Below are 21,032 nucleotides of genomic sequence, written 5' to 3' on the forward strand. Positions count from 1 at the left end.
TTTTAGAATTTGAATCGAGAGATTAAATCGAGAGATTAAAATTAACAAATTTTTTCCGAAATCAAAATTTTTATCGACAAAACGTGAATTTTCTCTGTGAATATACAGATAATAAACTATAATTGCACAAATTGACTCTTGTAGTAAAGTATTTTCCCTTCTCGATTGAATAGCATATTATTTATTTATTATTAGCATTATTAATTGTATTCTTCTTTTGCTTTATCTTGCATCAATTTCAACGTGGAATTTGTCAATTTGTCACAAAGGCTTTGATGAAAATTTTCCAAAGCCTTTTATGGTTTCGACATATCTACAGAATCCGATTGCGCAGACTTCTATTCAGAGTGCAGCGCGTGCGGAGACGGACGAACGAAAGAACGCAAGCGCGCCGTGTGATCCATCAACGTGGGCCTTTAAGATCGGCGGCGGGAGCCGTGATTCTTCCTCATCAGTTTGCCGTAGACTCGCATCCGCAACTTTTCGACCGCAAGAGTGGTGGATGCTTCTTTCGAACAATCTTGTTCGCAAAATACCGATAGCGATACGTTTCCTGAACATGCATATCGCAAACCGATTGATGAAAACATTACGGACTTGTTGATAATGAAAAGTTCACATGTGATTGCGACGATTAATCTTGATTCTTGACGATATGGTGATCTCACAATGTGCATCTCGTTTTGAAGAAAATACTTTTATGAGATGTGAAATTTTATATAACGGAAATTAATTTTGTTTGGTTTATCTTTAGTTTCACGTCTACAAGGAATAAGTTCGGTGAGTTCAACTCTTGATATTATACGAAATAAAAATGCGAAAATTGACATATAATATAATATAGGAAGGGGCGTTTTATCGATATTAAATGTCAATATTGAATCAGTTATATTAATTAGCGTTTAAAATCATGCAACAACATGTAATAGTTGTGGAAAGACCTCAATGATTAATCGAGTTTTTGACAATTATTTTTGATCCGTATACAATAGTATTAGCTGTCGATTTTTACTTGGGCGGTTATTATTTTCTGTCTCATAAATCCGCATTACCGGGATAAAAATATACTTTCACAATAATAAGAAAGAAAATTCTACAAATTCTCGAAATAATACGTAATGTACGCGTCATCATAATAAAACAAATAAAAAAAAGAGATATCAATTGCATTAACATTGTGTGCATTCTTTGATGATAATTAATCATTCATCTTTTCATTTATGGCAATGCGTAGTATGGTTTTTTTTTAGAAAAATGTTTTTAACAATAAATCAGAAAATACTGTAGGAGGTACTTATTATAAGATGATTGACTATAAATATTTCGCAAATTCTCGGTGAACAATTTTTTTTTTCATTTTTAAGCATCAAGTCCTTCTGGAGGCATTAACGTCAATTTTCCTATAAATTATCTTAACATTATAATGATGCTTTAATGTCAATTCGAGTCATTAAAAACTTTACATCATTAAAAACTTAAATGAGAAATGGAAATGTAGACGCGATGTGTACTTTTATAATTAGCATACATAAGAAATTGATCCATCTCTGATACACACACAAATATGGTCTCTTTATTATTAATTTATAATTAAGCGAATAGAGAAAAAGTGTAAATTTCAAACAGTTAGGTCAAAAACATACAACCTTATACGATGATTTTCTAGTAGCGGAAGCAGATTTATCGATGTACATATTTATAACCAGTCGAAAAAAGACTGCTTTGCATTTGTATGAGCGGGCACGCATTTCTTTGCGATTTTATTAACATTTTTCTGGCGATATGACGCAAGGGAAGCTTATTGCTATAAGCTATACATTCGAGATTTTAATTTCAATTGCATTTATTTTCAATAGCATTAATTTTCAATAGCATTGTACCATGTTATTGACGCATCAATAGCATCGCAAAGTTAATCTCGCATCTACTCGAAATTTATATCCAGAGTTGAGAAATTCCATTTGAAATCCATTTCAAGAAATCTTTTCCCAAGTCGATAAACATCAGTCGTCTTCAAACCATCCTGACATACGATCGTTCTTGATAAAAGCAAATAAAAAAGTAGATTGCACGATAATCCGTTCTTGATTGACGTAAAAGATTTATCTCATTCCGTCGCTTATCGTCATCATTTCGCTCTACAAGGGGTAACAAAAGTTGCTACGCGCTACCTACGTGCCTACATATATGTGTATATATATATTACGCCCGCATACTTGTCATCGCGTACTTTGAAGAGAAATTGACATTTCTTGCTGTTACATACGATACGCGCGATATCAGTTACGATTTAATTGAAGTGACGAAAACTTTTTTGAAAAGATAAGTGAAGCTTATTATGCATTAATTATAGCTTGCAAAAGATTCGAGTGATAACTCTGTAATCTCATTCGTGTCTATATGTTCGTCTGTCATCTATCATATGGCAGTTCTTTATCCGAAAAACATTGAATAAATTATATAAAAAGCATCGAACAAAAAAATTTTTGGGAAACAGGTTTAAAAAAGATCTCAACGAGAGTAAGTCTCCATGCTATAAATACTAATCAAATTTAAATTCAAAAGTTTTACCTTGAACAACAAACAAAAGTGTACGAGACATTGCGGACGAAAAATAAAAAAAAAAGATTAGTAAAATTATTTTGATTTTAAGAATCGCAGTAAAAATTATTTGGATATTTTTTGCGCATTAAATTACAAAGTCTGTACGAAGAGATGAAGAGAGGAAATAATTAAGTAAAACCACGATTTTATATATCGGGCGACTTTTTCCTTGTTTATGCAGAAACGATCCGGTTGCATCCCCGAGCGACAATTGCAGTTCCATGCAATCTCTAAACGCGCTCTTCTTCTTTTTGTTGATTCAAGACACAGTCCGATCGGGATATTTTGTATGCTCGTTGAAAGTCGCGTACTCATTTCCACTCACGTAGCCGAGCAGCAAAATACGTAAACCGATGAGCTCCCCTTCCTAACTTGGTCCATCAGTGCTTTACTCCCAAGAGAGGAAAGACCGTAAGGATGAGGGTGAACGCGATCGGTGTTACATCGACGACAACGACATCGACATCAGAGGTGACCGCGACATCGAGAATCGAGGTCGCACAAAACAATGGAATATCCTCGTCGATCCCTTTCAACGACAGTGTAATGGAAATGGACTCTATGACTGACGTACTGTGGGATTTCTATGAAAAATTCAACGGAGAGACTAATTACTTACTAATCATCCTCTATGTGCCAGTTATGGCACTCGCAGTGACGGCCAATATTCTTGTGATCACAGTGGTCTTCAAATATCATTACATGAGAAGGTATGTAATGTAATCTTGTGTGCGTGTGTATGTGTACGTCAGTAAAAGAGAAAGAAATAAAATCTCTTCTCTTTTTCTCCTTCTTTTTCTCTATCTCTCTCTCTTTCTCTCTCGCTTGATGATACTAGTTCATTAGGATCTAAAATAAAATGATTTCTCTAAATAATGCTAAAATTAATAATGTCAAACCTTTAAATAATATTATTCTCTAAAACGGCATATATAACAATACATATAATTTCTAAATAAAAGAGAGCTTTTGATAAACTTAATGATAATATGTCTGCATATTTTATGTATTATTGTGACAGCTCTTGATGTAATAATGCTGCAATATTTTGAATATTATTTTGCGAAACTAACTCTTCTATTGAGGTCTGTGCCGGAAAATAATGTAAAACTTGCAGACAGCTTGAGAAAGAGAGAGAGAGAGAGAGAGAGACCTTCGGTTACCTGAATTTCGTAAAGTATTTCAGTAATGCGAACGCTGAGTTTCTCAAGAGGGATGCCTCTGAACATTAGATAAAGTTTATAATGTATAAATTTATATATAATTTGGGTCAAGTTTATCGCAGCTAAAAATTTGAACAAAAATGAGAGATATTTTCTTTATAAAATTATTTTTTGTTTTCTTTATAAATTCATCTATCATATTATATCATCGAAGGCCAACATAATTGTACATTCTTTTTATATTTATTAGATATTATTTATAGATTTGAAATATATATTTATAAAAATATATATATATATATATAGATTTTGAAATGCCACTGCTTTCACCGTTTTATGAAAACAATACAGTGCGAAAAAAAAAACACAAAACAATACAAAAACAAATCACAATCTTTTTAAACGAATGAGCACATATGTATAAAAATATATAAATTTTATTTCAATAACATCGTGGTTGTTATTTCATCAAAGGTGCTTCGAACGGAAGGATCTGACATAATAAATGTCTCGCAATACTTTAGCATCTCGTCAATTATGTGTATCATGTACATTCCACATCGTATGTGTCAAACAAAGAAAGAGAAAGAAGGAAAGAGAAAGAGAAAGCAGTAGTCATGATGCAATATAAAACAATGATATCAAATAAAGAAAGATTCTCTATTGATATAACGTATTGTTTATTGCACACTTGAGACTAGATACGATTCAGAATTTGCTACATAGAATAATGTAGCATTTGAATCAAAGTTTACGATCAATATACTTCAAACATTGCTATTGAGAAATATGTTAAAAAATAAAATTATAGTTTGTACTTGTTTATACTTATCATGTATATTTATATTTAAAAAAATATTACACAAATTTATTCTGCGAAATTAGATTCACAATCTTCAAAATCAGAAATTAGTTTCGAGATATTAAGAAGATTGAAAATTTAGAGGAGTTTGAAAAATAAAAAATACTAACGATCTCTTTTCTTATTTTATCAATTACAATATATTGTGTATATAGTAATTTTACGTCTTTCGAAATGCTTGCCACACGTGATGAATAACAGCATTATCCGAGTAAATCAATCTTTTCCCTTTGATATTGATTCTCCCACTGATATTATATTATTTCATATATCATGCGCGTATCATTATTTTATATAGGAAGATACTCTTAATGAACTATCACAGATATATTATGTAAACGTTACATAGTTTGTAGTTTGTTTAGACGTGTAACTAAATCCATGATTTCCACATATAAATACGTTTCATTTAGTTGCTTGTGAATAATATCTCAAATAATATCTATCTATAGTAAAAGTAAATAAAGCTTAGTAAAAGTAAAATTTATAGCCTTATACATAGGGAAAGATATATTTCGTCCTGCGCTTATGAACGGTATTGCATAATATATGTATGCTCACATAGTCTGTCAACTCTATATCTCCCTTTGTGTGCTCTACTCTCTTGAGATATTATATTTATAGTGTAACGTAAAATCTCTCATATATTTCGTGGTTGGCAGTCAGTATTTTAGTTATCTTTAAAACATTATCTCGGCGATCAGTCACAGGAAATTCACGCATTAATAATAATTTTTGTAGCTTTAGCTTTTATATTTAATTTTAGATATTTTATTTATAATTGATGACTTTTTATATTTATTTAATCGATTAATAAAACAATATCTTTTAGAATTTTATGAAATTTTTTACATGATATAAATATTTGATGTTTGAATAAAATATCTAAATGTTCTCTCTTTCTCTCTCTCTCTCTCTCTCTCTCTCTCTTTCTTTCTCTTTATTCGAAAGATATATAGAATATTTTAGCAAATTAGAATAATATGTATGTTATGCGACTATGAGGCACTGATGAAACAATATAAACATGTGCACATGGTTATCATATTAACCCATGTGGAAATTACGAAAGGATGAAGAGATTCTACGTGACAAAAATCTAAACGCGATTGGACGGACACGCTTATATGGAATTACCTTAATGGAGGCACGCACTAAATAGGATTTTTCAGATAAAGTGAGATCTACGAATAGTATTCGAGAAATATCAAGCATTTGAGATGCTTATGCTGACTTCTATGTATACCTAATACTCTATAGTATTTACTTAACACTTCTTTCATTAGAAAAATTTGTAATAACTCGATAAAAATATTTATAAAGTGATATTTTTACAATATAATCCTTAATAATGTCAACTATAATCGCATATAATATGACAGGTGTAAAAAATTGAGATGCAAAAAGCTTTCTACATTTATCATGCTTTATTAAAAATATATGTCACGCATCAATTTTTCGTTTACATTTATTTTAGTCGTGGAAAATACATTTCATTTTTATTTTTTTTATATAATATAGATTTTATATACATAGGTGCGATAAATAAAAAGGATTAATTGTTAGGAATTATCGGATAAACGCATTTGATCAGTACTATATCAATTTTAAACGTCAATTGCGACATATGAAACAACATCGAATTGAATAACGTGAGATTTTCGTAAATCACGCGCAGAGAATCCGGGGGAGTAAAATAACGATTCCCGAATACATGGACTTTGATTGGTCGAGCTATCGTTACATGCAGCTCGGCTTACCGCAAGATATTGCTTTCGCTACATATAGTATAGCCGGATCAAACAGCCAGCAATTATAACCTTGAGTAAGCCGAATGGTGATGATGTAGATTGTAGATAAAGGTCAGACACAAATTAGTTACAAGGGATCGACGTAATTAATGCGAAATGGCATTATCGTCTTTACCGCTGCTTTTAAAACTTTTATATTAGTAATTTATCACCCAGAGTTCGTGATTGCGATATTCAAATCTTTAACCCGAGACTCGATTGTTTATTACGCCGTAATTTGATTATCTTGTGTGCTTGTGTTTATACGAGAATATTCATGTTGACAACCTTGAGGAGGTAATTATTCCTACGCGCATAATAATGCATCCTTATAAAGGCTGCATTACGGACAATTTGTTTATAAATACGAACATGATAGTCTCGTTACCTCCAATTATTATTAATGATTAGTAAATTATGTGCAATTTCTCTTCCGAATTACAGCCATAATTCAACATATGTTGACCACATGTATGTTGACACGCTGTAACATTCCTACGCTTCTAATTATTTCACGGAATTATGGAATTAGTTAATTAAATACGCGGCAATCTTGCATCAATGTCAATAAGCATATGCGCTATATCGTATAATAATCTCTTCGAAAGTAAACAGAATTGTTTGCTTTATACATTTTCATAATTATATAATTTTCGCTTCAGGTTTAGAATTTCGAAACTTGCTGTGTTTGATTCCTGCAATCTCTTTCGATTTGCATTGCAACAACTTTGATTAAATTTGCCAATAGATACAATAGTTGGTGGCAATAGAAATTTTTATATCGCATACGAGACAGATTCGAAATAATAAATTTATTATACACGGAGCATTAGAAAAAAAAAAGGATCGCGTTTATCATTGTAATTATCGTTCGTGCAACTCGAGACAGGGAAAAATGTGCACGCGATTGAGAATCTGATAGCAAAATGCGGATCAACGTGATTAGTTTTAAAATTTTCACGAAAAAAAAACGCTCACAGTTGCTGGTTCCAATTTCACTCCTTTTTCCATCTCGTATTCTAGTATATATTCTGCAAGAATGTATCATTTTCTCGAAAGCAGAAGACTATTCGAATATTTAACACGGGCAGTTGTATTGCATTGGAGAGAAACATTAATTTTCACTAGAGTAGCTTGTCTAGTCCCAACCGAAGAGAAGATGCAGACTATTGCTCTAACGAAGAAGGATGCATTCCGAGTGCAGTGTTCAAGTATTTCGCGAAGCTGCATGTATCCGTGGCCGCTTATTTCTGACGGTGCACAGCAATGTACAAATAAACCACCGATGAGCCATTCATAATGGATGAACATACGTAACGGCTGGGCGAAATTCTTCGATTATTTTTCATTCAAGAATTGGCTCGTATACGCGATGCACAAGAATCGCACATACAATAAAACCACAATCAAATATCGGAACAGCTGTTTTGTATTGTCTGCTTTTCAATCTTGTCACCGAATAAATTCGGTGACAAGACTTAAAGTCAGAAGGTGATGTGTTCTGTTTCATTTCATTTCGGAAACATTTCTAACGCGTGTCCTGTTTATTAATTTTTTTTTTTTTTTTTTTTTGTCAAATATTTAATGAATATCTTGGAAAGATGAAAAATTTAATTGATTATTGGATGATGTACATATTATTTGAATTTGTTTTATAAAATGTCGGCAGATTAAAAAAAATAAAAATTTATTCTGTAATTTTATTATATCATTGTTATTACAGTATAATCACTTTTTTATATTTTTTTATATTATTTCTTTTAACTTGATATGCTTTATATTATTCTATATATATTTTTTATATATTTAAAATTATAACAATATTTTTCTTGATTGATATTCTTCTAGCATCTCTTTCTCTCTCTCTCTTCCTCTTTTCCTTTCCTTCCTCTCCCAACATAGTACATAATCAATTCTTAACCACAGTAATCGGATTTTTTTTATAATCAAAGTGTACTTATTGAAATTACAGTTTTTATTAAAAGTAGAAAATATCTCCGCCGTATTTCTTCTTCACCTAACAAAAAAAAATTGAACAAGTTTTTTACAACTATGTCAGAATTGGCAAAACGATTGACCTGCTGACGAATGAGGAGTAGAGTATTCAAAGATTGCATGAACTTTCCAGATGCTTCGGTAACTGACAATGATGTTTGTCCCTTTGAACAAGTACTTGTAATATGTAACGAGAAACTATCCTTTCGTCGATAATATTACATGTGAGTAACAAAGGACAATGCGCGCTTATCGTTCGTTCCATCTTCATTATGACCTTTGTACTTCAAGCGCATTTCGTCTACAAATAGCGACATTATAGGATATTTGATAAGGAATGTGATTTAAATTTCTCAAAGGAGAAACTAGATAACTGAGAGCAATTATATTTAACGGATATTGAAGTAGATTATATATTGTGCAATATTTCCAATGCATATTTATAAAAAAAAAGAAGACAGAGTTTATTTTTTAGAAATATGAATAGCCATCTCGTTGAGCCAGTCTCATCGTTCTCCTTTGCTGATTTATCGACTATCAAAATATGCTGTTAGTTGTCTATGTTTTTACAATGAAATTGATTCTATGAAATAAACAAAAAATCTAGACTGAATATACATATATATATATATATATATATATATATATATATATATATATATATATATATGTATATTCAGAAATACAATATATTACTAAGAATATATTATTTAATTAATATTGTTAAAAAATATGAAATAAAAATATTACAACTGGTATATAATCGAGCTTCAAGTTTGTTAATATAGTTGAATATATACATTATAAGTTACAGTTTTTGTATTTCTATAAAAAGAAAACATTTTTTTCTTACAGTGTTACAAATTACTTTGTGGTGAATCTTTCTGTCGCCGATTTATTGGTTACCATTATATGCATGCCAGTTGCTGTCAGCCAGGCCGTGTCGATGGTATGGAGTCACGGTGAACTTATGTGCAAACTCTCTTCTTACCTCCAGGGTGAGTGTGTTTCAAAAATTTAGAAAAAAAAAAATCGAATTAATCTTATCGATCCGATCACAAATCTGTCGCGATGTGTTACTAATCATTGTTTCTTTTTTTGCAACGGTGTACTGTTATTGATTTTTACAGTAGCGTATTTTTTGTCAGTATATTACATTTTAATGTTTTTTCTTTTTTTTTATTTTACACAAGCTTGGGAATAACAAGCAAACTTTTATTGCGTATTATTCCATGGCAAAAAATGATATCAAATCGATAAAAATTGTACGCTTATTTTATTGTTGCTTCGCTCGTGTCGTGATTACCACATCGGATGTTTATCAGATAACTCGAGTCTCTCTACGTAAGCAACTCAATTATGCATCGTTCTACAGTAATAGATTTCTGTTTTGCAGAACGCGTTCGGTTTTAATATCGTAACATTTTTCCAGCATCAAATGAAAAAAGCTTTCGTTTATATTTTCATCTACAATAATATCACCATTTTTTACACCATTTTGTATATCTTGGCGTAAAACGCCAAATAAGTTATGCATTTCTTTGAAGCGTCTATTAGCATTTTTCTTTGCCTTGAAATATTCATAACTAGTTGCTTTTAATGTAGACGAAAATTTTTCTCCACACGATTTAGAGAAGAATAACGATTCTTGTCGCGATAAAAGAGCAAGTTGCCTCAAATATATCCTCGCCAAAATGATTTATTTCTCGTGTCGCCCAGGTAGAATGTATACGTGGAATTTCGTACGTATGTAATTTCAAGTGATGCAATGTTGGCCAAATTCTCTCTCTATCTTTGACAGTTTGTGTTCTAACATCTGAAATTCAACTCACGTTCATATTTCACGTTTGTTATACAAGTCATTATTATCATAACCAGACATGCTATCACCGTTCATGCATGCATACGTGAAAGAGCAAGGAATGGAAAAGTAGGTGAAGGAAATCAGAAAGCACTTTGCTCTAAAAACAGTTTTCGCATTATTAATGAAGATTTATGGAAATTATGATTTGAAACGACATGCATTATGCACGATACGGAAAAAATGATTGCATAAAATATTAATTACTTAAATTTGACATTATTGTATATACTTTTAGCTTTGATGCTTATATCAGTAATTTATGTGATCTAGAATAATTAAAGTCAATTTTTAATAATTTTTATTGGTATTTTTTTCCGCGAAAAAATATCTACAAAACTCATATGTATAGGAGAGAGAATTGATATTTCTAATTTAAAATTATTGATTCTTTTTTTGTTTCTTTAAACGCGTATTCGTTCAATTGAAAAAGAAGGAAAAGTAATAAATATATATTATTCTATAGGAGATTTTATTTTAGCACGACCTTGTTTTTTGCATCTATTAATCTCATATAGCGGTTTCAAAATGCAAAAGCGTATAATTGATTTTGCGTATTCATTAAGATACATCTTTTTGCAACTTTTCTCTTTTTTTTAATAACTTTCATTTTATATAATATTATAAAAACAGGCGGGAATCTCTGATGAATTATTCTAACAACAAGCTGGTAAAAATCTCGAGCGAGTGTTCTGGTAAAAGCATGTAACAAAATAATGTAACATATGTATATATTAATAATTAAATCTGCGTATATTAATAATTAAGTCTGTCTCTTTATAACAAAGCTCTTCAAAAGCTCGTTAATTATGTGAAAATCAAAGCACATAAATGTCCGTTGTTGAATTGTTGACAAAATGGGCAAAGAGAGACACATATTTTTAATAACTTATACATAAAAAATGTTATTTTAATAACTTATATATAAAAAATGTTATTTTATTATTTGTGATATTAACCACATGCAATATTAGCTTGTAATTTTTAACAAGCAAACGCATCGTGAAAATAATGTGGTATTGCTACTATATATTTTATATTCATGTATAATAAGATGATGTTTGCATATTTGTTGTGTTTAAAATATTTTATGAATGTTCCATAAAACGTGTGAATGAGACTATGAAATTAAAATTTACAATACATAACGATTCAAGTGAAAAACATTAAAAATTAGCAACAAGTTCAAGCTCTTTTGAATTAAACACTCGCAGCTAAAAAATGACAGAAATAAAAATAAATTTTTAAATTGAAATAAAATTTTATTAAAAATAAATTACCAGAGCAATTGTCTCTCTTTCAATAGCGATTTCATTAACATAGTCCACTTCACACGTTTACGAAATTAGATTAAGCGAGCGAGTGATTGATTGATTGAGAAAGAGCGACGATGATTTTTATTTGAAGTTTCTATTGTCTGACCGAATAATCATTCGTGTTTATAGGTGTTGCGGTTGCAGCCTCGGTATTCACTATTACGGCCATGAGTATCGACAGATACCTAGCCATAAGGAGTCCCATGGCGTTCCGCCGTGTATTCAATCGCAAGAGCACCGTACTCGTTATCGTCGCTCTCTGGCTGGTGGCCTTGACTATCTTCGCTCCCGTTCTCAGAGGGGTAAGTGAAATCTCTTCAAGATTGATATATATATATATTGAACTTCGAAATGCGTTAATTGACGAGCGTATTGACATTCGTCACAAAAACAGTATGAAATAGCCCATAAATTCGCTCACATATTGTGTGCACATAATGATATTTTTTGCTTGATGCAATTGGTGAAAATAGAATTTATATATTGAAGCATTTTTGAATATTATTTTTATTTTGGGATAATGTAGAAAATTATGTATTTGTTATTTGTAGAGTACAAAGAATATTTATAACACGATAAAATATTTATAAACTTAAGAATTTTTTGTTATACGATACCGATCGTGGATTTATAAGCGAATTTATCAAAAGGATCGTCCGGTTGCTAAGGATCTACCCGCGCGAGAAGTATAAATGATATACACGCGAATTGGGATGAATTTTTTATTCCTTTGAGAGAGATGAGATATTGTAGGCGACCGTATACTTTGCGGTTCCATCACACCGCTGGGATATATTTATCTTCCTATATGCAAATCTTTTTTTTGGTCAGCTAAAAGGGAACGTATTTGTCCACGACGTGTACATTCACAGCCGTTAGATCCGATATGTCTTTACGACAAAGTTGGCAAATATTTGTAATAAACGCTCCAGCTTTCCTCATCTCGCTTGTGTATGTCCGTCATAAACAGAAATTTGGAATAACATTCTCAAAGAAGTAATGGGACATGGGAACATCTAAAGAAAATCTTGGAAAATGCGCGGAAGGGATACTCGCGAGAAAGCCGAATATTAATATAAATATTCTGGACGGAGACGCAAATAAGGGAGCAGCAAGCTCGCGAATTCGTACTAAGAAGGGGAGAAGAGGATTCGGCAAATATAGTTTATATGAAACTAATTCAAACAAGACGAGGGAAGTGCATACTCTGCAGAATGGAAACGCCGTCGAAGCGGCATACTAAAATCGACGTCGCGTGCGAAACGCAAGTCGAAGTTGTCGTGACCCGATCGATCCACATTAGTACCACCCTTCCGTATAATGCGCCCGTGCTTACATCTGCATTTCTTGTTTTTCCAGAGAAGTCACTTTGCACACAATGTACCTGTGACGTATTGTACTCCATTCGACTGACGATCGCTCGAACGTACATAAAGCAAAATATTTAGTTAGCGTAAAGCAAAATAAACCACTCTCTCTTTTTCCTCTTGACAATCCCTCTTGACGAATCTAAAAACTGATTGGCTTTCGAGCGAAGAAAATACGATGGCAATGCACAGATTTGGGAGCAATACGAGAAATTAATCGAAAGCTTTCTCGTAGTACGACTACATTAAGATCTCATTTTTTACAATATATATATGCAATAATACCTTTTTTTTTGTTGTATATAAACTCTGTGTTATTTAGATGACTACATTTTATATAAAATTATTCCATTTTATGTTTTTGTCATCATATCTCATTTTTCAGGAGAAAAATATACTTAGAATCTCTCCTTCAATCCGATATTGAACTCATAAGTCAACGTGCAATACAGAACATATTGAGAAAACAAAAAGTCTCAAAAGTAAAGTGCTTGATATTTATCTCTGAGAAATGAGGAATATACATATAATTCACTGAATACACTAATTTATATACGGAACGTTAAAAAATTAGACCGACAAACTTTGAAGATAAATAGAGGACTTCAGAAGAAACATTTTTTTTGTTAATACTATTTTTCTTTCCGACGTTTAGTTTTAATACTACTCGTGGCAGCATTTTCTTTTACTTTTGCCAAAACTTACTTTTCAAATCAAGTTCGTTCTCACTGAACATTGTCATCCTTGTCCATCCGATCTTTTAAAAGAACCGTTCTCTCGTAAATGCCGAATGGACTAAAGACCTCTATTCTATTGAGAGTATGATTGTGAATATGATATAAAATCAAAACAAAACGTCACAGAGAGCAATGTCATTAATAAAAAATATTTATTTTTCAGTCCTCTATTTATCCTCAAAATTTGTCGGTCTAATTTTTAACACATTATACATTGCAACAAGACACTTTGTGAATGAGGATGTAGCCTTGACGTCATTTGGATGAGTGGATCGATTATTAAACGGCGATACAATGTACTAATTGTAAGCGTTATCTGTTTGGGAATTATAAAGTCTAGAGGAGGGTTAGCTCTTTTCTGAGAGAATGCAATAAAAACGATGCGTTCCTTCCTTCACATTCACGTATAAAAGTTTTTATGTTAAATAAATCGCTTACTTGATTAACTTTGCTTACTCCCTTAATAGAATCAATAATCGAATGAAGTCATGTAAAATGCAGTGACGTTTAATTTAATTATAAAATATAATTAATTTAAACAATTAACAACGTATCATTAACTTTATCAATCATTAATTTCACTACTACCTTTGTTATAAAGTTAAAAAAAATAAAGTGTATAAATTAAGAATTGAAATAATAAACATGACTATTCTTTCAATTGTACGAAGCATTGTTTGCACCAAGGATTAAAGAATGGCATCATGTTCACTATCGTTAAATAAATTCTAAACATGCCGCGCAAAAAGATTGCTGAAAAAAAAAGAAATGCAAATGAATTGCAGACAAATCCATTAGTTAAATTAATCATGTGCACGTCATGGGGTAAGGTTATTAATTATTCTAGTTCTTTAATCCGTGATCTATTTAGCGCGTTGATGGCGGCGTAATAATTAATCTGCTGGAAAATAAGTATCTAACAAAGAAAAATTTATTTTTATTTTATTTTTTTAAGATCTTATAACGAATTATTGGTAGCTATCATTTGACATGACAGAAATATATTTTGTGAGAGAGAATTTCGTACTGAAAACTACTGCAAAATGAAAGTGACAGTATTATGTCCACTCTACTGGCCATGCTGTTACGAGTTTCATCTTTTCCCGCAGATGACTCTTTACAATCCGAGCACGGAACTCTTCAACATAACTGTGCACGGTTCCTGGGCGATAGCAAGAAATATTTCTCCTGATATCTCGCAGCTACCACCGGTTTTCTACATTTGCTTGGAGGATCTCGGTCTACTAGGCATCAGGGCGCATGTCTTCGGGGCCGCGTACTTCGTTCTTGTTTACGCTATTCCAGGTAAATTTGCATGATTAATAACGAACATTCTCTTTCTCTCTCTCTTTTTTTTCTTTTTTTTTTTACACGGCTTCGCAAGAAAAATGATATCGGTTATATTGCTTCTAGTAAACTTTATACGCAAGAAATAGAATGAGGGAGAGCCCGAGAATGTATTAGTCACGGTATTAAATCAAATATAGTTATTTTATTATTATCAATTGTTATCGCATATTATTGTGTGGTGTTAATTAACTATTATAATATGAATTATTCATATTTTATAATCTATAATTTGATATAATTGATTGAATTTATATGCTCTTTAATATCTTAATTTCCTTGAATTTCTGCAAGCTTTATAAATTGTTGCTTTTAATTTAGCGAGAAAATTTTTAAGAATTGAAAATCTTGCCTTCTATTTCGCAAAGGAATTTCTTAATATCTCAAATCATCTTGGATATATACATATTCGTATATACAATTTGCTTGTCACTTCTCGCAAACCTAAATACCGAATCACTTTGTCGTGCTTAGAAACAAATATAATTTTTTCAGCTATGAAGATAAGTCGAAAATAAACCACGCGTCACTGATCGATTTAAGAAGAGTGACAGGGTCCCGCACGTGACATGGTACCTGAATATTCTTAACACGTTCATTGCCAGCGACGCTTTTTCCCGCATATTTTTCTCTCCCATTTCTCAATATAATATCTCCAGATCCAAATTTGTTATTCCACTCCAGAAGAAATTGTTATTTTGAGAGTCAGATGTCAATTAATGCGACAGCAAATTTTAGCCTTGGCATTTAATGGTATTAATTACACATTTATCATTGTATCACAGCATCGTGACTTGGGTGCGTGATTTGTAAAACCGGTCATTTGTCTTCGTTTCCGTCTTCTTTTACAACGCTCTTGTTTATTGCGTGTTTTGGACAATTTAGGTTTCGTTGTAATACTGGCCTACTCGATGATGGGCCGCACCCTCTGCTCTAGGAAACCGCCCTTCGACTGCGATAGCGTCGAGGGAAGCGCCAGCTCACAGCAGGTTAGATCAAATTGTCTTTAATGTAATATATGATGTTTAATGATTGTTAGATAAGGTGAAATGTTTATTGATGATCAAGCTGTCAGTTTTGCAGTAAATATTTTCGACTTTTTTATTTATCAAATGATACAGCATATTTTTTGATACGATGTAAAAATAAATAAATATAAATATATAAATATATTATATATATATATATATATATATATATATATATATATATATTACATTCTTTCTTTCGTTACAATACAATTATTTTATTTTACTGATAAAAAAAGATCTGCGATTTTTCGTTTATTTGTCATATCGTAATATGTCAATCGCATGGCACGTGATTGTAATCGTTCGAGTGGAAAAAATGCGAAACGTTATACAACGCGTTTATTAAACGATACCTGAATTTGAGCGAATTATTTGTCGTAAATCTATTTTGCAACTGCCGATTGGGAGAGTCTGTCGAAAGATATTCTCCTGTCGAGTTTAATTGAATAGCATCATTTCAGATGCTTTATGACAGAAATCCCACTCTAGTTCGTTAAAGTCCGTCCAATTCGTACGTGAGCTCGTCGCCGATAATTGCAATTCAATGACGGGAAATTTGCCATACATATTATTCTCTCTCGGCGCCATTCGCGTTCATTATTTCAAAGGTGTTATATACGGTTTAACTCGACTTTTATTAATATTCAATATTAATGAAAACTTTATTAAAAATCTCTTGTGGTAAAAACGGTTTTTTTATATTTTAAAATTTCTTGATCATAACTTGGAAGTAATAAAATTTCACAGAATAGGCAATTACGCCTGATTTAAGGCATTTCTTCTCTTAATTTGTCGCTAATCGATTCGTCTGTAAAAGATACGTTCAAAGATGAAAGCAATTTGATCTATAAGCTACTTATTACACCGCTCTGAATTAAAATTAACGAAGAAGAAGGTAAATTGCAATAGAATTTAATTCTTTGCACAATTTTATTTTGTGATATTGATGCGATCTTTTTCTGCACACGTTGTAGTACCATCTGCGCTGCGGTGTGAGAAATTAGTTACAAATAAACTACAAACGAGCTTCGTGAACTTCATGAGATTGTACTGTATGTATGTACAATTTCTCTCTCCGAGTGTTACCGTGCAATTTCCGCAGCGGGAAATCGCTGAAGAATACACGTGCGCACCTGTGACTACTAGTGACCTTCCATCGTATAAATAAAGGCTAATAACATAATTTCTATGCGCGGAATATCTTTACTTTCTCTAAAATTATTGCGATAACACGTGCGAGACCTATCGAAGCGTTTATCGATAACTTTTTCGTAACGTGATCAATCGGTTTCGTCGTGCATTCATTAAAAAAAGGAATGTCATCCGCCTAGCCGACAAAATTCAAAATACGACAATCGATCGATTCTAACCGGCCGATTGGTCGGACTCGTTTCGTTTGTTCTGTAATTGTTCGAAATCTATCTTATGCTAATTCTCGCGAAATTCATTAGTCGTACGATTAATTCCAATCTAAACTCAGTAAACGTGCTGATACCTCATATTCGTAGAGCTTCAGATTGGTACGTGAGAGGAGGCGAATTGCCTGGATATTGCTGCTCCTTGCTGTTCTCTTCGCTCTATGCTGGCTGCCATACAACCTCCTCAGATTGTTAGTGGATTTCGGTATTATCGGTAAGTGTAACTTTGTAAAAATCTTTATTTTCCATGATAATATCTTGCGGTTAAAATATATATTTGTCAACATGCATATATTTGAAACATCTTCCACTTTACTGACTATATATACATATATGTATATATGACTATATGTATCCACTTTTAAATTTCACGATCTGATTACAAATAGGCTATGAAGCGCACTCTATTAATTATGAAATTTACAAACTTTATGTATTTTTCATGATCTTTTGCACTTTACAGATAATAACATATTTACATGCGTTTGAAACACTGCCTATTATACATTTTCCTTTTATACAATGTAAACCGTGCAGCTTTTTATGATCAACCATGTGTGTATTCATATCCATTATGGACTTCCACTCTATTATTCATTGTAGAAAAAAACATCAATTTTGTTTTTTTCAGGCGAATATATTTTTTATAAATCGTCGATTGTACGCGTAAAAAGAATATATGTGGAGAAAAGTGCAAAGAGATTCAATCTTTTTACGGATGGATTACTTAGAAATTTTATCAAGTTAACGAGCCGATATGTCACTTTGACAGTTGCGAATGGATGAAGGATGTTTCAGTTGATAAAATCCTTAGAATTACTCGAGTCGAGAAGCCTTTCAATGCAGCGATAATTTATCATCTATTACCTAAATACGCGAAGCCCGAATAATATTACTACACATATGAAATCATGCGCACTGACGATGATGATGTATTAATTTCCGAAATGGGAATGAAGATAATTACATATATTTTGCAGTTTTACATTTTTATCTCTCTCTTTTTTTTTCTCTTTTCTTCAGTAGTATAGCATATATTTTACTTAAGCCAAAGTACAAAAATTGCGTTTGTAGAATTACAAACAAACTGTACACTTATAGAAATTAATCCAAGTTTACAAACTACGTAAAATACGTTGGCTTAATTCTCCGAGTTACCTTGTACTTACTTTATTATAAGCAGTGGTATGCTAGTTTGTTGGAATGAATATGTGAGGTTCATACCGTCACAACTTATTTACTTTAAATCTTTGTGCAAACATATTTATGAAATTCGGTGCCTACGAGCTTTTATATTATTGCGACACAAATGCACTCGCGCTTTTGTTAACGATGTTTTGACAATCCTTCTTCTGTTACACAATCGTGCTCCCATCAACCGTGTATTCTCTCTACAATTCAAATTAAATTGCACTAATTTTTCTCATTCGTGCTTATGTTCCTGTTAAAATAAGATTTGACAAATTGATTAAAATCAATACAAAACGGATACATCATTATATAATAATCAATAATTAGCTTACTGACAAAAGATACAAAAAACAATAATATATTAGGTGATTATATAAAAAATTTTATCGTCTCATTAAATTTTCTCATAATCTTTTTATATCACAACATTTCAATACTTTCGCATTATTTATCTCTCCTCGGAAGAGAAAAATTGGATCATTTTCATATCGACAACATGCGACGACGCATTAATTTTAATTAATCCTCCATACCCGTCCAGAAAAAAAAAGCGACAAAAAAGTCATTGGAAATTGTTCGCAGAAGACTGGAAATCGATAACGGACGCTCTCCCGTACTGCCTGTTCCTGGGACACGCAAATAGTGCCCTGAATCCCATCGTCTATTGCTTCATGACGCGCAATTTTCGTCGTAGCGTTTCGGAGATCCTGCGTCGCACATCTCATAGTCTGGCGCGTCGTAAACCTTGTCGCAAAGTAAGTACCAGTTTTTATATACCACGATATACACGGGAATGCCAATAAATAAATAAAAATATATATATATATATATATATATATATATAATATGTTTATGTTTATGGGGAGATGTACGTTAAAAGAAATATTTCCAACCGAAGGAACAAAAAAGCTTTTTGTTACGCGCGATATTGACATAATTGAATCCAGGACATCAGGACTTCTTTTCTGTATATAAGAATACATCTTCCTGTAATAATAATCATTTCCGTAGGAGTATATTTTAATAATATTTTTTAATAATATACTTTTCTGATAATAATATTGATTGATCATTCAACAAAATCACAGGATTGTAGTATAACTGATATAATTTTATTCTATAATGCCGAAGAAATAAAGATTGCGAATGATTGCTTGAACATTTGCTACTGGTTACGTCTCAAATAAAAAATAAAATTCTGCATTCATGAAAACTGCTTTACTTCTGAATATTTATATTTAGAAATAATAATTGATATGACATAACTGTCATGTTTCCGAGCATAAAATTGGAAATTTAATTTTGCACGAATGACGACGTATTTTGTGTTTTAAACTTTATATAAACATACATTTTAAATCATATTTAACAAACGAATATTATTGTAAATACAATATAGATTAATTGTTTTTTTATAGGTTAATTGTTTTTTTTATATCTAGTTAAAATAAATGATATTTGTAAATAAAGAGAAAGAGGGATTTGATGAGTAAGCCAGTAATAAATCACTGGCGTTAACAGATAAAATTGCTGGTCTGAAATTCTTGTCGGTTACAAGTTTTTTATCATTGTTACCATTGTTACCAAAAACACTTATTACTAAAATGAAGTTTATAATTTAAAACAAGTAATCAAAATCTTTCACATCTATATTATTACATATTTTGCTGTATATTTTCTATAATGTTATCTGTATATTTTTACTAGTGTAATATAATTAAAAAATTTTTTTTTTTTTATTCTGGACTTTATCTGATGATTTTTTCGTTTTCTAAAGAAAAAGATAAATTTTTTGTTGTTGCTACATAGGTGTTTATGGGACTATCCAAGTATTTCTCTAAGCGAATTTCTATATTTCACTTGAGAAAACATCTATATGAGCACATATAGATTTTCACATATCTTTCAATTAGATCTTTTTTTTACCCGCATTATTTGCTCATCTTTCATGAGTGGCAGTAACAATTTCTTACGGATTTTTCGATTGTACGATAGAAACTCATCGAGTTTGCGTCTTTCAATTCTAAGCTTTTCTTCGCTAAACAAAATCAATTACACAATATGAGCGCAATAAAAATAAATCCAATTATTTTCCCATTGATATTTAATATTTCTCATTCTCTTAACGAAATAATAATAATCTCTTGAGTTTTGAAGCTTTGCAGTGGAATAATATTCTAGTAATTTATATTCAATGCGTCATAATTAACGAGAATGAAGACAGATCTGAAATACTAATTAACGTATGTTTGATATACCTGTTGGCGCAATAATCGTTATTGAGCCCTTAACTATATGGCTTAACTATATTGCATTAACTACAATGAATACTAAACTTGCGCCAAGTACT

The 21,032-nt window shown here is 31.5% G+C and overlaps 1 protein-coding gene across 3 annotated transcripts in view; it reads left to right on the forward strand.

Moving 5' to 3' along the window:
- The first annotated feature begins 482 nt into the window (after positions 1-482).
- LOC126858443 (orexin/Hypocretin receptor type 1-like) overlaps positions 483-21,032 on the forward strand; it is a 28,530-nt gene continuing 7,980 nt past the window's right edge. Inside the window, exons 1-8 of one of the 3 annotated variants that reach the window (XM_050608779.1) lie at positions 483-780; positions 2,786-3,314; positions 9,270-9,412; positions 11,721-11,893; positions 14,805-15,000; positions 15,928-16,031; positions 17,582-17,705; positions 19,265-19,437. In XM_050608779.1, coding sequence (XP_050464736.1) covers positions 3,022-3,314; positions 9,270-9,412; positions 11,721-11,893; positions 14,805-15,000; positions 15,928-16,031; positions 17,582-17,705; positions 19,265-19,437 — 1,206 coding nt within the window. In that variant the 5' untranslated portion in view covers positions 483-780; positions 2,786-3,021. The remainder of the gene's footprint in view (positions 781-2,785; positions 3,315-9,269; positions 9,413-11,720; positions 11,894-14,804; positions 15,001-15,927; positions 16,032-17,581; positions 17,706-19,264; positions 19,438-21,032) is intronic. The other 2 variants (XM_050608781.1, XM_050608780.1) reach the window with 2 other exon arrangements.

Source organism: Cataglyphis hispanica, chromosome 25, assembly GCF_021464435.1.
Source record: "Cataglyphis hispanica isolate Lineage 1 chromosome 25, ULB_Chis1_1.0, whole genome shotgun sequence".
Lineage (NCBI taxonomy): Eukaryota > Metazoa > Arthropoda > Insecta > Hymenoptera > Formicidae > Cataglyphis > Cataglyphis hispanica.